The sequence below is a fragment of the Hyperolius riggenbachi genome, chromosome 6 (assembly GCF_040937935.1).
Source record: "Hyperolius riggenbachi isolate aHypRig1 chromosome 6, aHypRig1.pri, whole genome shotgun sequence".
Taxonomy (NCBI): domain Eukaryota; kingdom Metazoa; phylum Chordata; class Amphibia; order Anura; family Hyperoliidae; genus Hyperolius; species Hyperolius riggenbachi.
In genome coordinates this window covers 114,614,332-114,636,449 of record NC_090651.1, presented here as the reverse complement: position 1 = coordinate 114,636,449, position 22,118 = coordinate 114,614,332, and the positions used below count along the sequence as shown (strand labels likewise).

Sequence of the window (22,118 nt, the reverse complement as noted above, 5' to 3'; positions counted from 1 at the left end):
TGAGGCCCACAACAAGACAAATTCAGTAACCATGAGGCCCCCAACAAGACAAATTCAGCAGTCATGAGGCACATACATAGACAGCATTTCACATAAATAGGCAGAATGCCCCCTTAATATGGTAGACACCTCTCACCTGGCAGCAGTTCCCCAAAATACACTCAATCTGACAGCAGTCTTTCCCCAAAAATAGGTAGCCCCAGGTCTATAGGTGTCCCCAGAATAGGTGGCCAGCAGTATAGATGTCCCCAGAACAGGTAGCCAGGGGTAGAGATGCCCACAGAACAGGTAGCCAGGGGTATATGTGCCCACAGAACAGGTAGCCAGGGGTATATGTGCCCAGTATATGTAGGCAGGGGTATATGTGCCCAGTATATGTAGGCAGGGGTATGTGTCCCCAGTATATGTAGCCAGAGGTATATGTGCCCAGTATAAGTAGCCAGGGGTATATGTGCCCAGTATATGTAGGCAGGGGTATATGTGCGCAGTATATGTAGGCAGGGGTATACATGCCCAGTATATGTAGGCAGGTGTATATGTTCTCAGTATATATAGCCAGGAGTATTTGTCCCCAGTATATGTAGTCAGGGGTATATATGCCTAGTATATGTAGCCAGGGGTATATATGCCCAGTATATGTAGCCAGGGGTATATATGCCCATTATATGTAGCCAGGGGTATATATGCCCAGTATATGTAGCCAGGGGTATATATGCCCAGTATATGTAGCCAGGGGTATATATGCCCAGTATAAGTTGCCAGGGGTATATATGCCCAGTATATGTAGCCAGGGGTATATATGCCCAGTATATGTAGCCAGGGGTATATATGCCCAGTATATGTAGCCAGGGGTATATATGCCCAGTATATATAGCCAGGGGTATATATGCCCAGTATAAGTTGCCAGGGGTATATATGCCCAGTATATGTAGGCAGGGGTATATATGTCCAGTATATGTAGGCAGGGGTATATATGCCCAGTATATGTAGCCAGGGGTATATTTGCCCAGTATATGTAGCCAGGGGTATATTTGCCCAGTATATGTAGCCAGGGTTATATGTGCCCAGTATATGTAGCCAGGGGTATATGTCCCCAGTATATGTAGCCAGGGGTATATATGCCCAGTATATGTAGTCAGGGGTATATATGCCCAGTATAAGTTGCCAGGGGTATATATGCCCAGTATATGTAGCCAGGGGTATATATGCCCAGTATATGTAGGCAGGGGTATATATGCCCAGTATATGTAGGCAGGGGTATATATGCCCAGTATATGTAGCCAGGGGTATATATGCCCAGTATATGTAGCCAGGGGTATATATGCCCCGTATATGTATCCAGGGGATATGTCTCCAGTATATGTAGCCAGGGGTATATATGCCCATTATATGTAGCCAGGGGTATATATGCCCAGTATATGTAGCCAGGGGTATATATGCCCAGTATATGTAGCCAGGGGTATATATGCCCAGTATAAGTTGCCAGGGGTATATATGCCCAGTATATGAAGCCAGGGGTATATATGCCCAGTATATGTAGCCAGGGGTATATATGCCCAGTATATGTAGCCAGGGGTATATATGCCCAGTATATATAGCCAGGGGTATATATGCCCAGTATAAGTTGCCAGGGGTATATATGCCCAGTATATGTAGGCAGGGGTATATATGTCCAGTATATGTAGGCAGGGGTATATATGCCCAGTATATGTAGCCAGGGGTATATTTGCCCAGTATATGTAGCCAGGGTTATATGTGCCCAGTATATGTAGCCAGGGGTATATGTCCCCAGTATATGTAGCCAGGGGTATATATGCCCAGTATATGTAGTCAGGGGTATATATGCCCAGTATAAGTTGCCAGGGGTATATATGCCCAGTATATGTAGCCAGGGGTATATATGCCCAGTATATGTAGGCAGGGGTATATATGCCCAGTATATGTAGGCAGGGGTATATATGCCCAGTATATGTAGCCAGGGGTATATATGCCCAGTATATGTAGCCAGGGGTATATATGCCCCGTATATGTATCCAGGGGAATATGTCTCCAGTATATGTAGCCAGGGGTATATATGCCCAGTATATGTAGCCAGGGGTATATATGCCCAGTATAAGTTGCCAGGGGTATATATGCCCAGTATATGTAGCCAGGGGTATATATGCCCAGTATATGTAGCCAGGAGTATATATGCCCAGTATAAGTTGCCAGGGGTATATATGCCCAGTATATGTAGCCAGGGGTATATATGCCCAGTATATGTAGCCAGGGGTATATATGCCCAGTATATGTAGCCAGGGGTATATATGCCCAGTATAAGTTGCCAGGGGTATATATGCCCAGTATATGTAGCCAGGGGTATATATGCCCAGTATAAGTTGCCAGGGGTATATATGCCCAGTATATGTAGCCAGGGGTATATATGCCCAGTATAAGTTGCCAGGGGTATATATGCCCAGTATATGTAGCCAGGGGTATATGTCCCCAGTATATGTAGCCAGGGGGTATATATGCCCAGTATATGTAGCCAGGGGTATATATGCCCAGTATATGTAGCCAGGAGTATATATGCCCAGTATAAGTTGCCAGGGGTATATATGCCCAGTATATGTAGCCAGGGGTATATATGCCCAGTATATGTAGCCAGGGGTATATATGCCCAGTATATGTAGCCAGGGGTATATATGCCCAGTATAAGTTGCCAGGGGTATATATGCCCAGTATATGTAGCCAGGGGTATATATGCCCAGTATAAGTTGCCAGGGGTATATATGCCCAGTATATGTAGCCAGGGGTATATATGCCCAGTATATGTAGCCAGGGGTATATATGCCCAGTATAAGTTGCCAGGGGTATATATGCCCAGTATATGTAGCCAGGGGTATATATGCCCAGTATATGTAGCCAGGGGTATATATGCCCAGTATAAGTTGCCAGGGGTATATATGCCCAGTATATGTAGCCAGGGGTATATATGCCCAGTATAAGTTGCCAGGGGTATATATGCCCAGTATATGTAGCCAGGGGTATATATGCCCAGTATAAGTTGCCAGGGGTATATATGCCCAGTATATGTAGCCAGGGGTATATGTCCCCAGTATATGTAGCCAGGGGGTATATATGCCCAGTATATGTAGCCAGGGGTATATATGCCCAGTATATGTAGCCAGGAGTATATATGCCCAGTATAAGTTGCCAGGGGTATATATGCCCAGTATATGTAGCCAGGGGTATATATGCCCAGTATATGTAGCCAGGGGTATATATGCCCAGTATATGTAGCCAGACACCCGGACATTAATGGAGGGGACAGCGAGGGAGAGCACCTAAGGTGAGAGAAGGGGGGGAGATGGCCCCCTTCTCCACCGTCCGCATAGCTCTCCCTCTTTTCTGCGCTGCTCCCCTCCCCAGAAAAAACAAAAACAAAAAAACAAAGCAGCTCAGCTGGGCGCCCTTAGGGACCCGGCGCCCGGGGGCACTTGACCTACCCCGACCCCCCCTAGCTCCGCGCCTGCCTTGCACCATGAACGCACCAGGTTTAGTATATTTTTTTCCTGGTTTTGTCCTCTAAACCTAGGTGCGTCTTATGGTCTGGAGCATCTTATGGTCCAAAAAATACGGTAATTGGTTGACCCTCACCTGCCTCTGCCCTGCCAAATCTTTCTGGTGACTTTTTAATTGATTTTAATTTGATAGTCTTTATTTTTTCTATAAAGATGATACTTGGTTTGGTGCTGTTTTGGAGCTAGCTTTTGCTCTATTGAAAAATGGTTGGCCTCGCCCTTAGCACACTCCAGTAATTATTGCTTTGTTTGAGGTGTGGTTATTGAGGTATGGTGCTTGTCCAATTGCTTTCTATACTATAGCTTTTTGTCAGAGAAACACTAAGCTCAGCAATAATAATAGTTTTCACAGCACTTTACTTATTTAGCAAAGACAAGTCATCATGCATATCACAGTTACGGTATATAAAGAAAAGATAAGAGCGCCAATCACCCACCTCTGAAAGTTAAACACATTTTGGGGGATGGAGGTGTTATTTCTTGTAACAGTCACTATACACTTTTCTCGCTCTCAGGAATGGAAAATATAAGAACTCTGAGTTCACTTTCAGTCTAAGCCTTTATCAACATGAACAGGCTGTAATATGTAGCAGCAGTGGCCTGCCAATGGCATTCAGAAAGCAGGATTGGGCTTTACCATCTTCTGTGCCAGTACAGACACAAGGGATGTTATGTACTAAACCTGTGCAGTTACTTTGTGGCAGATATTTTATCAGTGCCATCATCAGCTGATGTCAAGCAAAGCACTTTAAACAGGTAAATTAATTTTTCACAAGAAAATACAGAAACATTTTTACTTTAATTTTCCACAAGAATGTGCAAATACACTTAAAGGACCACTGTCGCAAAACATTTTCAGTTTAACCTCTTGAACACCACAGGCTTACAACCCCCCTAGTGACCAAGTTTTTGACCAGATAATTTTGTTTCCTTGCAACATCTTTTGAAGCCTAGCAATGTAGCCCAGATAAGTGGGTGTTTATTTAACTCCTAAATAGGCGATAAGGAGCAGTCTATATCTGAATTCATGGGTAACCAAGCTACGTCTTCCCCAAAGAACTGCCTTTCCAAGTGGACCCAATCTTTGCCTTGGCCATTGCAATGCCAATCTACAACTTTACCCATATAGACAGCTTGGTAGTATCTCCAAAAATCAGGAAGTCCAGCTCCCCCACTATCTTCAGAATAATTCAATTTAATTCAATTCAAGCGCTTTATTGTCATTGTGTAACACAACAAAATTACTTTTCATGACAACCCCACGGTGCATATAGGGAACATAGTGATAGTAACAAGGAAGAGAAGAAATTATACAAGTATGCCAGGTATTTAAACAATTTGTACAGATGTTTAAACAATTTGTACACAGTGTTAATTATTTCAGAGAGGATTCAGAGTTCATCAAGTTTATGGCGGATGGGAAAAAGCTGTTTTTCAGTCTGTGTGTGTGTGGATTGATCTAAAGCCAGATAAGCCAGAAGGTTTCTGCTGATTCGCGGGAATTTTTTCCCCCAGATACATTTTGGTAATAAAGCTTTGGAGAGCAGTAAACCATTTCTTAGGTAGGTATATCGGTAATGTGGAGAAGTAATATAGTATGCAGGGGAGAATTGTCATTTTGACACTGGCAATGCGGCAAAACTACGACAAAGGTTTCCCCACCCAATGTTCCAAAGTTCACTTTGTTGTTTGTAGTAGGGAGTCAAAGTTCAATTGGAAAATGTCCTTAACCACTTGCCGACCAGTGGATTTCTGAATGATCTGTGCTGCGTAGGCTCTACAGCCCGCAGCACAGATCAGGTTTTAGCCAGGGCGATCAGACTTACCCCCTTTTTTCCCCACTAGGGGGATGTCCTGCTGGGGGGGGGGGTCTGATCGCCGCCGGCTCTCTGCGCTTTGCGGGGGGGGCTCTTCAAAGCCCCCCTCCGCAGCGTTTTCGGCGCTCCGTCCCCCTCCCTCCCTCTCCGAGCTGCGCAGGACGGATTTCCGTCCTGCGCATTGTAGGATAGGCTTCAGCCTATCAAATGACGGCGATCCCCGGCCAATCAGAGGCCGGGGATCACCGATCTGCCTTACGGCGCTACTGCGCAGCAGCGCCGTATGATGTAAACAGCGGGGATTTCTTCCCCGCGTGTTTACATTTCGCCGGCGAGCCGCGATCGGCGGCTCTCCGGCTGTTCACGGAGACAGCCTCCGTGAACGGACATGGAAAGGCCGCTCGAACGAGCGGCCGTTTCCATGGAAACCCGCAGACGACCAGTTTACGCCAATCGGCGTTAGCTGGTCGTCAAGAGGTTAAGTTTGGCGGGTTTTTGTACGCCTAAATATGTTAAACTCTCAAGAGCCCACTTAAAGGAGAAATTAACCTTACATGGAGCGGAAGTATGTGGCAGCATGGATATATTGAGGCCAAATGACTTAGTAAAATTTATCTTTAGATTCGAGATATCAGCAAAGTAGGAAAACTCTGCCAATAGGTTAGGAATCGAGATCAGGGGCTGCGTCAGAAAAATATCATGTCATTGGCATAACCCGCTATCTTATACTCTTTGTCTCCAACTCTGACACCATGAATACTAGTGTTTGCATGTACGGCATAGGGTTCCATTGATATAATGAAGATCAGGGGAGACAATGGGCACCCTTGTCTTGTACCATTGTGAAGTTAAATTTTAACCTATTTTATTATTAACCCTCCAGCCTATGACAGCGGATCGCTCCCGTCTCCCCCAGTACAGCACTGCCTTAGATTGCAGCGCTATACAGTGTTATTAGACAGCGATCGCTGCTGGGAGACTGATGATGGAACGGAGCTCAATCATTCAAGCATAGATGCGTGCACGCTCAATCTCCTGTAAAACCCCGCCCCAGGACTTAACACCAATTGGCGTTAGACGGTCTTGGGGCTGCCACCGCGTTCACGTTCGTCGGCGTGACGTGGTCATATAGTAGTTAATATGCATGTAGATACATAAGTACATGTCTACAAGAGTAAAATGCACTATTAATTACTTTTCTCCTGTCACTTATACTGTATATAGTAAAAATCTGATTTTTTACTAGTCTACTTCCTTGTGGGGGATTCTCAGTATTCCCTTTATTCTCAAATACAATTTTACCTTCTTAAAACAGAAGATATTTGTGATAATTCAGTTTTAAAGTGTACCTGAGAAGAAACAACCAACCAAAAAAATTCATAGATACCCAGGGCTTCCTCCAACCCCCATTGGCCTGATGGCGCTTTATACAGAGCTGCGTAATATGTTGGCGCTTTATAAATACAACAAATAAATAAATAAATAAATTGCTCCCTCGTCGCCATCCTCCCCCTCCTGGATTTTCCATAAGGGCTCCTAGTAGTGGCTCATGAAGTGAGCAACGGTGGTTTCCCATGATGCATCACCCTTGAATATGAAAGCCAGGCTGCACATTCAGAACCGCTGGTGTACAGTGAGCCTGTAGCTGATACATTTCACAAAGCCAAATCAATCCAACATACATACAAACCTGTTTTGGACTTTTTGGTTCTCCTCAGTGCATGACATGGATTGATATGGCTCTATGGGATAGGTCTTGGTGCAATAGAGATGATTTGCATATTCAGGAATGATGCATCATTGGAAACCACAGTTGCTAACTTAAAACTAAAATAGCTTCTGTTTTAAGAACACAAATTTGCATTTAGCATTGCTTTGTAATATTTTTTTTTCCTTAAAGCCCTTCATACCTTCCTAGTTGTTCTGGGTCACCATGAACTGCCTTGGCATTCCTTTATTATTAACAAGAGTACTAACTAGAAAGGATCTATTTAAAGAGAGGAACAGATAGAAATATGTCAGATTTTTACTGCCTACTGTTACAGCATGTTCAGACTGTCTGCGTATGAAGCACGCGTATAAAATCAAAGAAACGCAAGTTGAAAAACGCATGCATTTTTCTTGCGTTCTAATGCGTTTTCTATTGCGTTTTGCACACACACGTGACCCAGGGGAAAAAAAAGAATTATGGGAACTGCAGAGGGAAACGTACGCTAAAAACGCAATAGTACGCGTTTTTGATACGCGTCCATAGACTTTCATTGCATCCGCTTCTATGCGTGACGCACAGAACTGCATGCAGCAATGCGGATAAGAAACGTATGCGTCTCATACGCATACATGTGAACTAGCCCATTCAAAAGCATTAGGAGCCGTTTCTATGCGTTTTTGGTACCTGTACATGTTCCCTGAAAACGGCTAGGAACGTGTATAGTCTGAACAGGCCCTGTGCATTTTACTCTGGAGCAAATGTATATTTTAGATGTATGCATTTATACGTATATTACAATATCCATTTAGTGGTTCTATAAAGACACAAGATACAGCAGGTATCAAGATGCACCAGGCCCAATATAACCAACCTTATCTGATAAATCGTACAGCTACACAGAGCTAAAAAACCACTGGGTCCCCCTGTGCTGGTCAGTCCCATAACACCTACACAACCTTTCATAGGTCTAGTCATGTCTTTGCCACAGTTACAAAATATGAAAACAATATTCCTGTAATTGGTGGAGCTGTGCTATTTAAAGAGCTGTATATTACAGGCTTGACAACACTCTACACTTGAAGAGTTACACTCTTTATACCAAAAAGCTGTGATTTCCTGTTTTGTATGGAAACAAAATGTGTCGATATTTACATAGATGATTTCTGTGTTTTCACAAATATTGATGTGTTTGCATATTACCAACTAATGCAACACTATACACCAAGCTGAGCTGGGGACACAAAGTTTAGCAGTAGTGATGGTCATGTCTAGAACTCATGGAGAAACAAGTGATTTATTTGATCAGCTGATAAATTTGCAAAACTTTAGCACATGATCAAGTCTAGCAAATCAGAGATTAAATATCTGTCACCGGACTGAACCGAGCACATGCTTCTCCTAGACATGGCCAATGCAGTGTGACCAGTATCTGCAGCTACTGCTAAAATCTGCCATACACTGCCAGACTTTCTCCTGACATGGCCAAAATATAGATCCCTCTCTAATCAACATCTGCTTAGACAGGGATCCATCACTCCACACACAGCATGAAATCTATCAAAAATCAGTTACCGCTGCTATTCCAGGGATTGCAGCTTTCCTTATGGCCCCATGCAAAGTATTAGCACAGCAAAGTGCTCTCACTCACAGCTGACACACACTTTCCTCTCTGCTGCGGTCACTTCCAAGTGCCCACAATGACCCCATGAACTGGCGTGTATGTATGTGAGTGCGTACATGCGGCCTGGTCACTATGGGGACCAGATGGAGAGGCGTGTGTCAGAGCATTTTGATGTGCTAATACTCTGCATAGGGCCGCAGGGAGAGCAGTATTAGGGGGCGTGTCCCCTGCTCTAGGCCCCTGCGCAGATATTGCTGCCCTCAATCGACCAGCAAAAATACATTTTGTCCGATAGGTAATGTTGATTGATTTCTGTTAGAAGCATGGGGAAAAATCTTTTCTCATAGTGTATGGGCACCTGCAGGAGAAAGCATTCAGAGTTCAGCTCCATTCATGCAACTCAGTTCATAGTTTAAAGAGAACCCGAGGTGGGATTTAATTATGTTACTGGGGCACAGAGGCTGGTTGTGCACACTAAGACCAGCCTCCGTTGCCCCATGGTGTGCCTCCATGTCCCCCCTGCGCGGCGCTATACCCCCCGCAGTGCTGGCGACACGCAGCGCGTCGCCAGCACAATGTTTACCTATGCGCTGTCAGTCAGCGCCGCTCCCCCGCCTCCTCCGCATCGGCGCTACCTGCCCGAGTCACTTCCCTCCTATCAGCGGGAGGGAAGGGACACGGGCGGGTAGCGCCGATACGGAGGAGCGGCGCTGACAGACAGCGCTTAGGTAAACATTGTGCTGGCGACACGCTGTGTGTCGCTAGCACTGCGGGGGGGGGGGGGGGATTTATGGTGGCACACAGGGGGGTCTTGGAGGCACACCATGGGGCAACAGAGGCTGGTGTTAGTGTGCACAACCAGCCTCTGTGCCCCAGTAACATAATTAAATCCCACCTCGGGTTCTCTTTAAAGAGACACTGAAGCGAAAAAAATAAAATATGATATAATGAATTGGTTGTGTGGTATGGATAATTACTAGAACATTATTAGAAAAGAAAATATTCTAATTTCTATTTTCAGATATACAGTGTTTTTTTATAACATTGCATCATTCTCTATAATTCGCAGTTTACACACTACTCAGCATAATAAATGATTTTACAGAGCAGGCCAGTGAACTGTTGAACTGTCCTCTGGAGAGAAAAAGAAAATACAGTGATTGACAGTTGAGTTAACAAGCTTCAGAAGACAGAGCTCTCTGCGACTTTGAAAGTCGTGGAGCTCATTGGCTCTTTTGCATAGATAACAACTGGAGTTTCTTAACTCTTCCTGTACTGAAAACAATATTAGACTCATGTTTCTGCTCCGAATGTTTTATTTCTTAGCTGTACTACACATACAAATCATCCTATTTTTTTTCGCTTCAGTGTCTCTTTAAAGTGTTCCTAAGTCGTCACAAAGTTAAAAACTAAAAACTTGCCCAAGAAAAGGAAATCTTTTGGATCCTAGAGGCTTCCCATCCTGTCCTCCGGTTCCACATTACTGCTAGCGGACGCACGGAAGATTATCCACAAGAGCTTGACGGTAATCACATCGGGGCCACACACCTCTTCAGATGCAAGCACGGCCGTACTATGCCTGCGCATGGCGGCACTCGTGCCAGGAGAGGAGCACAGCCTCAATGTTAAGGAAGATCCCGGCGAGTGGCTGGGGACCTGAGGACAGCAAAAACAAATTGCAACTGCCTTTACAGGTCTATGAAAACATTTCTGACTGGGGAGGAGCTTTAAGGCCTCAAATCACGTACACTTGAAGGGCAACTGAAGTGAGAAGAATATGGAGGCCGCCATATTTATTTTCTTTAAAAAAAAATACCAGTTACCTGGCAGTCCTGCTGGTCTATTTGATTGCAGTAGTGTCTGAATCACACAGAAACAAACATGCAGCTAATCTTGTCAGATCTGACAATGTCAGAAACACCTGATCTGCTGCATGCTTGTTCAGGGTCTATGGCTGAATGTATTAAAGGAAGAGGATCAGCAGGATAGCCAGGCAACTAGTATTGCTTAAAGTGTACCTGAGATGACAAGAAAGAAAAAATGTATACATACCTGGGGCTTCCACTCGCCCTCTTCGGCCTGATCGCTCCCACGCCGTCCTCTGCCTTCTCGATTCTCTGTAGGGGATCCTGTAAATTCGGCCAGTTGGGGGCAGTCAGTGCATGCACACTCTACTCCATAGGCTGGGAACATTCTGCGCTCCCAGCCACAAGAGCATGTGCAGCCGAGGCTACGCATGCGCAGAAAGCCCCGAATGGCTAAACTTATGGGATCCCTTACGGAGGATCAAGAAGGCAGAGGAAGAAGGCAAGGGTGGTCTCTGGTTCTTAAAGTCTACCAGAGATCTTAAAATAGGAAAAATCGATACATATCCGGGGCTTCCTCCAGCCCCATAAACACTGAAGTCCCTCAGCGTCCTCTTGCGGTCTGCCGTTCAGCCGCGATAAGCCCTGGTAATTGCTTCAGTCGGGTCCAGTAGTCTGGGTCTACTGCACATGTGCAGACTATCCAGACTGATGCAATTACCGGGGCTGATCACGACTGAATGGCAAACCGCCGAAGGACTCGCACGTGTTTATAGGACTGAAGGAAGCCCTGGGTAAGTCTCGATTTTTCCTATTTTAAGATCTCTGGTAGACTTTAAGAACCAGAGACCACTGGTACCAGAAACCGTTGCATCCTGACGAATCGCCGCACACCAATGAGATTGGAAAACATTGAAGACAGGGTCAAGAGCCAATAAAATAGTCTCCTGACAGGCTCACAGAGCTCTGCTGTCATACCGACAGCAGGGAGAGTGAGCTGCGGAGAGAGCGATGCGATCGGCGAGTGGAATCGATGCCTTGGCAGGGGTAACAGCCTCCACTGAGCTTCAGGCACAGCGGTCACTTCAGCTACTGCATCTGCTCGGGCAGCTTTGCTGAAGTGGTTGGTGGTGTGGATAGGGTTTCTTACTGGATCCTTTTTATATCCAAATTGGTGATCCAGAACAAATTGCAGCAAGCAGGAATCAGCCATGGATCCCCACAACTATATTAGCCCCTTAAAGTTATGCGCTTTACATACTAGTTCCATATACTAAATTGTGTAGTAGCCTCAATTTAATAAGCAGCAGACTCAGTGGTAAATTTTCAAGACTTGGAACCCATCATGTTCTTACATTCTCCTCTTCCCTCATGGTGACCCCCAGTCAGGGAACCCATGTGCCTGTCATGCAACTGCAGTGGCGCCATTATCCCCATCCACCCATAGTGTGGCCTAACTACTACCACCACCTCTGTAGGGAGTCCTGTAGCAATGGGAAGGAGGGCTAGAAAATGGAGACATTTAGAGACTGCTCCCCTAGTAGCTATACTTCGGAGTCGGCTCAATTTGTGATGATTTGCTTGACAAATTCCTTTTGGGCGACTTAAAAAAAAGAAAAGGAGACACTGATCTTCCATCCTGCTTCCCTCACAGTCTCTCCCTCTCGCTCCTCTTATTAACACCTCAGCAGTGTGTCAGCATTGCAGCACAGATATTGGCCTGATTGATAAGGGTTCCTGCTGATTTTACACACACAGTAGCAGAATAAGCACAGTAACCAGAACTGATAGCTTATTGCACACATACAAGTGAGGCAAAGCTATATCAAAGAGCATGTAGTTATCTACATACTGATATCTTGTCAGTCTGCTGTCTGAGAGATAATTCTATCACAAGAATCAATGTCCATATTGATGAGAGCTCTTCTGTATAAATGTCTACACTCTGTGGAAATACAGTGAGGTGTTAAGCTGATTATAGATTTAGGCATACACATATTCACAGCTGCCTAATCTGCCTCTTTTCAAGAAGTGTTTGCTGATTTCTGAACCAGGCCTGGTTCACACTGCAAGAGCTTTTTAACAGCCAGTGATTTGAAAAGCTTGTGCTAATACAATGCTATAGGGCAGTGTTTCTCAACATTTTATTGGTATGTACCCCTTTTAAAGCCCTGTACTCACCAAGTACCCCCTAGCATAGTAAACATGATCACAAGTACCCCTTGACAAATATATATTTAATCATAGTACATGATAATCGGTTCTAAACAATTTCCAAGCATTTGCCATTGCTTTCAATTAGCTAAAACACTAATTTGGTGCTGTTTAAATAAGATTTATCATTTTCTAAAACTCTAAATGTGTTATTCCTGGTTAAGTATATCAAGCCTGAGTACCCCTTGGAACCATCAGAAGTACCCCCTGGGGTACGCGTACCACACGTTGAGAACCTAGGCTATAGGGGATTTAAAAAACAAAAAAATACATCCCTTTAGTAGGATCATACCCATAGCATTACATTAGCAAGAGCGTTTCAAATCACAAGCGTTCAGAAAACCATGGCTAGTGGGTTCCAGGCATCACAATTGTTGCCACAGCAGTTACGGAGTTAGGCAGGAGGCAGCAATGGATTGCCTCAGGACAGTTTTTACCATGCAAAATCGCTGCATTTCCCCGCAGGCAAATTCAGACGAGGAAAGGCAGCAGTCCAATGCACACATGGGGGAAGAAAAAAAGGCAGCTTACAGAAGGGAAAAAAAAAAAAAAAAAAAAAGAATTGAGAATGCAAACAATTCCCGATAGCCATGCATGGCACAGCTGGAGGGATTTGGATAGGTCTCGCATGATAGCTGTGCCAGCATGGAGTCTTGCAAGACGCATGCAGTGCACAGTGGAAACACGTCTGAGGCTCTGTTCCCATCTAAAATCAAAATTGCTGACAGCAGCAATTTTTGATTTTTCGAACAATTTTTCCACCCCTCCCGGTGCTCCACTGTGCGCTGTGTGCAAAGTGCTTTTGTGAGCACTTTGCAGAGTGAAAAAAAAATTAATACAATGTATTTATTCTTAAAACTATGAACGAAATTGCCGCATAAAGCGATTTTGTGAGCGTTTGCATTTTTCCTATACCTTCCATTAGAGCAAAATCACCCCAAAAATGGTACAGGCACCGCTTTGCGGAGCGCAAAGCAGACGAAACGCACTGATATGAACCTTCTCATAGAGAATCATTGCACAATTGTTTTGTGGGCGATTTTGAAAATTGACTGCGCTTGAAAAAAGGTTGAAAACACCCTGGATGTGAACGAGCCCCTAAAGTCAGTGTAATGGTTAAGGGCTCTGCCATAGGAGACCTGGGGCCATATGCAATTTGCTATTTCACCTGAGGTTTCTCCTGTGAGGAAAATTTTTATCTTCGATTTTAAAATAACATTTTAGCACTTTGCAATGGAAAAAAAACTATCAAAAGGTAGGCAAAAAGTACTATCAAAATTATTTTGAGTACTTTTTTGCTTGCTGGTGGTTTAACCACTTTACCCCCCGCGGTACGGATTTCTCCTTCCCTTTTCCCCCCCTTAAAAAAATCAAGGGACTGAGAAGTCCGTACCTCCCGCGCTGCCGCCGCTGTCAGCGCTCCCGCTGCTCATGCACGCCGCCGCCCGCTCGCCCGGAGATCAATGAACGAGAAAATCCATTCCCGTTCGTTGATCTAAGCCCCCGCAATGATCTGCTGCTTCTATGAGAAACAGCGAGATCATTGTAATTTTCCCAGCCTCATAGCTCTTCCTATAAGCGTCCTTCCGGACGCTTACAGGTCGCATGAAAACAAATTCACTGCGGCCATCTTGTGGCCAAATAGTAAAACTACACCCTAAAGCATTTTACATATACAAATACATTCGTTTTACACAGTAAATTAACTAATTACCTCCCACATTCCCCAATTTTTTTTTTTGTAATTAAAAAAAAAATACAATAAAAAAAACAAAACAAATAGTTACCTTAGGGACTGAACTTTTTAAATATTTATGTCAAGAGTGTATAACACTGTTACTTTATAAACTACGGGCTTGTAATTAGGGATGGATGCAAAACTGAAAAAAATGCACCTTTATTTCCAAATAAAATATTGGCGCCAAACATTGTGATAGGGACATAATTTAAACGGTTTTATAACCGGGACAAAAGGGCAAATACATTTCATGGGATTTTATTTACAGTAGCATGCATTATTTAAAAACTATAATGGCCGAAAACTGAAAAATAATTTTTCCCCACATTTTTTCCTATTTTCCCATTAAAACACATTTAGAATAAAATAATTCTTGGCATAATGCCCCACCTAAAGAAAGCCTTATTGGTGGCGAAAAAAACAAGATATAGTTCATTTCATTGCGATAAGTAATAATAAAGTTATAGACGAATGAATGGAAGGAGCGCTGAAAAGTTAAAATTGCTCTGGTGTTCAAAGGGTAAAACCCCTCAGTGGTGAAGTAGTTAAAAGGCATTTGATTGACAAGTTTGAAAATATCACCTAGGAGAAAACTCAGGTGAAAAAGTGAATTGCATCTGGGCCCTGATGCAGTACGCTTCCGATGAAGTGGGCGCACGCCCACACATGGGCAGAAGACGCCGACCCATTCGGGGGTCACCTGATCTCCAGAGGCTGCCAGCAGGAGACTGAGGATTATCGGAGCAGCGGTGAGGGACACACGTGACTTGTAGGGGTTGGAAGAAGTCCCAGGAAATAAAACGTTTTTTTTTTTCATCTCACCTTGGGAGTCCTTTAACCATTTGAGGACCGCGGTGTTAAACCCACCTAGTGACCAGGCCATTTTTTACTAAATGTGCCACTGCAGCTTTAAGGCCTCGCTGCAGGGCCGCACAACTCAGCACACAAGTGAACCCCCTCTTTTCTCCCTATCAAAAGAGCTCTCTGTTGGCGGGGTCTGATCGCTCCCCCAATATTTGTTTTTTTTTTTAAATAAATTTTATTTTCTTTTTTTCCCCTCCCCCGTCAGCCTATCACAGCGGATCGCTCCAGGGAGACAGCCGTGTCACACGGAGGAAGAAGAGGGACACATCCATGCTTATGGGGCTGGAGGAAGCTCCAGGTAAGTAAAAATACAGCACTATATTATCTCCGGGTCTCTTTAAGGTGTCCACAAACTGTATAATTTTAGTGAACAATTGACCTTCGGATCGATAATTGTGAATGGAGAGAAACGATTGATGGGGCTCATTTTAACTAGTCCAATAATTTAAAATAGAATTGATCAAAAACATGGATCAATAATGGATAAATTGATATTTTGTTGTCAATTGGCACCAACCACATTATTCAATCTGATCGATCAAAAGGTTCACCCTTCACTAAATTGTATTGTTAATGGACACCTTTATCTTCCAAGTCAGTAAGAAGGCAATGACCCATCATTCTGTAACTAATATTATAACTGCTGCCGTTTCGATGTTATTATGAACAGATAGATTTCTGCACTCACAGGTCCCAGGGAGAACAATATTTAGCAAAAAGTGGATCATTTAAGGTGCTTATATATTTTGGACTTTCTCAGTCCTTGATCAGTCAGACAAGCAAACATGGAGCAGCTTCTGTGGCACCTAATCTGTTCAGCATTCTGCTATTACTTCCACGTAAGTTTGCTCTCGATTTATACCTTATACCTGTGTACAGCACAGCCATTGCTCTCACAGAGTAGATACTGCAGCATACAATTAAGGACTTCTGAGGTAAACAAAGTATAGGTAGCTTTACTTACCTGGGGCTTCTACACGTCTCTAGAAGTCTATGTGTCTGCCGCTGCAGCTTAGGTCTCCTCCCGGGCCCCGCGGTCAGCCCTGTAATGAATCAGCAATGGTCGGCTGCTTCTCCTCATGGAGGGGCCACTCGCCATACTGCTGCTGGGCGCATTCTGCACGCATATAGTGCTAATGCGTAACACACTTCCTGCAGCAGGAGCAAAACTGCGAGAGGGACTGACAGCAGGACCAGGAGAAGACCAAGCTGCAGCGAGGAAAACACAAACTTCTAGGGGCTGAAAGAAGCCCCAGGTAAGTAACACTACACATACTTTAGTTACCTCTGAAGTCCTTTAGTGCTCTTTTCCACTGAAAAACGAGCTGCAATGCGATAGTCTCCAATTTAACATGTGTGTTTTGAGCATTGATTTCAGCAGGTATTGAAAAATTATTGTACAACAGAAGGAGGCCAAATGCAGGCTGCCCCCGAATTGACCAGCTGCATAGATCTGCGCTGCCATCTCCTCCTGTTGTACAAAAATGTAAGTCTACGTATGGCTAGCTGCACACACGTGTATCGGTTTGCATTCAATTTTATCTAGTTTTAGAGTTTAGTGCATATGTTTTGAATTCAAGGTGTGTATAAGTCTCTGGGGGGTGTTGCACACCTCTGTTGGTAATCATTTCAGTTGCAGCCTGAACAGGAGCGCTGCCAATTCTTTCACCGAAAAATTATTACAGGCCAATCACAAACGGGCAAAAAATGCAGCATGCAGAGCGTTTGTGATTGACCAATATTCAAAGTGCACTGGTGGAAAAGGGGCACCACAATTCCTGCGTTAATCACTAAACCCTTGCAATTGGCAAATCGGAACGCAGCCTGTGGAGAAGAGCCCTTAAAGCGGATGCGAGATGAAAAACTAACTATAGCAAGGAATTTGTCTATCTAAAACTTATCTAAAGTTTAGATAGTTTACACAGCAAATCTATGTGCAAACAGCTTCAACAGTATATGATTACTTCTTCCTGTGGTACAATGAGGGCAGCCATGTTCTGTTTGTCACATTACACACAGGCAAGCTCCAGCCCCCAGCCTGTGACAAATTCACTTCGCTCATCTCCTCCCCTCTGCCTCTGAAATCTCTGGCTAGTAACCTTCTCCTGCACAGACCGAGCTCCCATAAGCCCTTGCTACTAAGGCTCAGAGTGCCAAGGCAGAGAAAAGCTATGGACAAGGCTTGTTTAGTTTAAAGGGAATTAGAGTATTAAAACAAAAAAATAAAAATTATTTGGCTTGATGAATGCCCTATAAACTATATGAAAGGAACACAATTATGCAATGAGTAAAAGTTTATCTCGGATCCACTGTAAGCACAACTGAACCCTAGAATTTTACTTCAGATTTGAATACAGCAGTAGAGGGCAGTGTTGCCAACTCATCCCTTTAATTACTGACACATCTAAGTTATACAGGTTCTGGGGCTACTTACACAAAATCATTGCCTTAACTGCATCTACCTAGCCACGAAACCTGTATCATTCATATGTGTCAGTAATTAAAGGGATGAGTTGGCAACACTGGTAGAGGGTTAATACACCTTTTCAGTCACACCTTGGGGGGGGGGGGGGGGGGGGGGGGGCAGGGGGGGGGGTGCGGAGGGAGGGTTGTTGTTGGGTTCCGTGCGCAGGAAATAGATCCCTCTGATCAAATTCGTTCAGAGAAGGATCTATACAATGGTCGATCTTGTAGCAGACCAAGAGGTATACGGGCACCTTAATTGTTCACCATCTTCCAAATTTACAAATATTCCAGCTGAAATTTAAATAGCAGCAGAACCACACAACGACTTAAATCATGAAAAAAATTTATTTTAGTTACATATACATATATTTATATAATGTTAAAAGATTTCCATCAATAGTGTTTTACCGAGCATTTGTTAAGAGATGACATTTTGGACGTGAAACTCAATGTAGGGTTTTCACCCACTCCACAAAGATATGGTTAGTGTTTCGCATCATCAGCGACAAATCTGAAACTATTTACAAAAGTAAAATCCTTTTCTCCCATTGTGATAAAGGAACCAATTACATTTCGACATTTACATTCTCTGTATAAAATGAGGATGCCTTTTGGGCACCGTCTGCATGAAATATATGTATATTTATGTACAAAATAAACAGAATATCTCACAGGTAACCTGAACTGACCTTTTAGGTAACAAGCATACTCAGAACACACAAAATAAAAAAAAACCACAAACAAAACAAAAGAGGTTTAAAAAATAAAAATCACTGAAATCATTTGGTCTCATTTGGCAGCCATAAACTGCTTGTCCGCCACTGCACAGTGATCTTTATAGACGTTTCTGAGCAAAGTTCAGAATTAAAAACAATCTGTAGTAGATTGTGGATCCATGCTATTATAAAAGGTGCATGGCTATTGCAGCAGCACAGGTTATACAAAAATCCCTTTATGTACAGAGAGAGAGAAGTAGAGCCAGCAAGAAGCACTGAGGGACGCTGCATTCCCCAGAATGAGCATGATGGTCAAATAGATGTCAATAGGCTTCATGTTCCTGCTCTATGTACAATGTGGAATGACTGGAACTAATAGCCACAAAGACAGTGTCAAATAGGACCTCAACGTTAAATGAACAACTGAGCCTGTTTAATACATACATCATTACTGCAACTGTGCCAAACTTAAAGGACAACTGAAGTGGGAGGGATATGGAGGCTGCCATATTTATTTCCTTTGAAACAATACCAGTTGCCTGGCTGTTCTGCTAATCATCTGCCATATGTAGAAAGGCAAGATTAGCTGCATGCTTGTTTCTGGTTTTATTCACTACTGCAGCCAAATAGATCAGCAGGGCTGCCAGGCAACTGGTATTGTTTAAAAGGCAATAAATATGGCAATCTCCATATTCTCCTCACTTCAGTTGTCCTTTAGGTTTGCAGTACAAGTATTGTGCCAAGTACCTTCTGGCTGGCAGTCACCAAAGACAGGGTGAAGCCAATTTGCCAAATGGTGTTTAGCAAAGGGGCTTGGAGGGCTGAACATTTATGTAAAGTCACCCGATGTTTCTGCCTGGACAATGATTCTCAACACAAGTGCATACCATGTGACCTATGCCAAGGCACTGATCATGTGACCGACTGCAGAATGTAGCTTAAGGAACCCAATTACATCGGCAAGGGGATTGTACTCTATTAAGACTGAACTTGTGATTTATTTATTCATATTTTAATAGCACTATTGCTGCAATACATTTAAGTAGCCTTATGTGTAAGTGGGCCCCTTTGACTGCAGCAGCATTTGTCATACCATGATCAGGAGGGGAGTTGCTGAAGAGTGACAGGCCCACTGAACTTTAAGACACAGAGATGCAATGGATAGTCAATGAGATGCAAATCATTTTAAGTTGATGCAAGTTTATGCAAATTGTGTATGCAGCCTGAAAATGGACCAATCAAATTTTACCTCAGCAGGATTTAATTGGTTTGTTTAGCTGCATACATTTGCTTAGAAAATTTGCATAATGCTGCATGAACTCAAAATTATTTTCATCTCATTGACCACCCCTAGTGTTTAGTAACCCCCATGCACAGGAGACAAGCAGAGCGTCTTCGAGCGGTTTGTTTTGCAGCGGGTTAGTTGGTATATGTTGCTATAGTGTTGTTTAATATGGCTTAGTGAACTCTTCTTCGCAGTACCCGCTATAACTCACTCAGCCCGAGGCCAACACAGTTATAATTAGAAGGTGTGCATAAGACGTCCAAGTCCCCATTTACTCTCACTTCAAGAATGTAGGCCCAGGTTTAGTATTTGGATAGTGTGGACTGCTTTGCTAAAGCACAATGAGCAGTCCGGACTACAAGACCCATCCAGCGGTTCCCACGCAAGCCCTAATCGCTTCTCTTAATATTATTGGAGTGTCTTTCATACTCAATCCATTTAGCGTTACTAAAGAAAGTTATAAAGAACACAGAAATACTTACATCTGAACAACTGATATGATGTCATAAAGCAACAGACCTTATATAGAAAAGAAAAAAAAAAAAAAAAGTAGAAAAAGTGGAGGTGATGTCTATAAAAAAAGAAAAAAAAATCCCCCCCCCCATTCTTGCTTTTTCTTTTTAATGCCAAAATGGAGGTCTAAAGGCTGGAACTGGGCTTCTTCCGGCCACACCCTGACATTTACATACAAGCTCTGCAGTTACTAAACTCCACCCCCCGTGCCGTTCATAAGGACCGCCGCACATGCGGGTTACACTGGGGTATGAAGACTGCAGCCACACACTGCATGTGATATGTCAAGATCAAAAAAATATAAATGTATAAAAAAAAAGCATAGATTTTGTTCAACAGGCATAAAATATTGCACAGGTTTCTCTTTGTAAAGAATGTTGGAATTAGCATTACCAGTGTGGTAAAGTGTGATAAATCATCTCCCTAGGATATGTGCTCAGCAAATTCATGTACGCATTGATCTAAAACTAGCAATATTCAAAGACAGACATCTGTTGTTAATACTGCTAAAAAACAAAAAGTGTCCAGTGAACATCTTTGTCTAGTGTATGGCAATAGTGACATTTGGCAAAGGATGAAGGCGAGTAGACTATCCGTACATGCTGGGTCAGTCAGGGCCGGTGATAGTCTAGGACATACTGTAACAGTAAGGATGGCTTTTCACATCCATTGACTGATAAAGTCACAGTGATGATCAGACCGTAGTGGAATAAGATTCTGTCCTTTTAGCCACTGACTTTGGGACCGATACGTTTGTGTCCGCCCTGATGACTAGTTCCTCGGTATCGCTCTCACTGCTGTCCAAGTCAGAAGCAACCATTATCTTCTCCCGGCTTTTGGCCAGTCCATAATGGACATCTCCTTGACCGATGGAGCCAGCTGCATAGTCTTCATCAGATGAATGGAATGACACGTCATCTCCCATCACGTGGTTGACAATATGGATACCGTCAAAAGTGCGTGGGTCTTGGAAGCCCTTCTGACTTTTTAGGCAATGAATCTAGAAAAACGAAGAAGATTAACGATATCAGTTCTTTAAGTTTGCAAATTTGATTATTTCTAAGCCACTGAATAATTGCAATAGTGTTTTACCTACTCGCATATCTAGTCCTGTCACACTATAATCTGGATGCTTAAAGGATAAGCGAGGTGATAAATTAAATTTAGCTTTACTTAACTGGGGCTTCTTCTAGCCCCTAGAAGTCATAGGTGTTCCCTTGCCGCAGCTCCAGTCTTCTCCAGGGTCTCGGTGGCAGCCTCTAAGGATAGTCGACCCCAGATGGGTCCGCGTCTTCTGCGCATGCGGTGTGACCAGGAGTGTACGCATGCAGAAGACACAGACCCATCCGGGGTCAGCAATCCTTAGGGACTGCAACCGGGACACTGGAGAAGGCCGGAGCTGCGGTGAGGGATACAAATGACTTCTAGGGGCTGGAAAAGCCCCAGGTAAGTAAATCTAGATTTAATTCCTCACCTCACAGTGACAATTCCCATTAACTAGGACTACACAAAGCCTTGCATATGTAAGGAATATTACTCCAGGGCACTACATGTGTGTTTTGCAAGAAACAATTCATATAAAGGACGTATCTGCCAGCGTTTTGGAGGATCACATTTTGTAAAAGAAAACATAAGCATAATTAGCTCCAACTCAGACATTTTGTCCGACAAGTTAAGCCATCGGTTTTGACATCAGTTGGTTAAAGTGAAATGGTGTCGAATTGTCTACACAGTGAGGCGGATTTGTACATTATACCTGGCTCCTCCCTCACTTAACCACTCCCACCCACCAAATGTCTCCAGAA

General features: G+C 43.6%; 1 protein-coding gene across 6 annotated transcripts in view; it reads right to left on the bottom strand.

Moving 5' to 3' along the window:
• Nucleotides 1-18,125: 18,125 nt before the first annotated feature.
• The window catches only part of EVI5 (ecotropic viral integration site 5), a 279,915-nt gene continuing 275,922 nt past the window's right edge, over nucleotides 18,126-22,118 (bottom strand). For 5 of the 6 annotated variants that reach the window (XM_068239795.1, XM_068239797.1, XM_068239798.1 and 2 more), the window contains one exon: nucleotides 18,126-21,313. In XM_068239795.1, the coding sequence (XP_068095896.1) occupies nucleotides 21,008-21,313 (306 nt within the window). In that variant the 3' untranslated portion in view covers nucleotides 18,126-21,007. The remainder of the gene's footprint in view (nucleotides 21,314-22,118) is intronic. The other variant, XM_068239799.1, reaches the window with a different exon arrangement.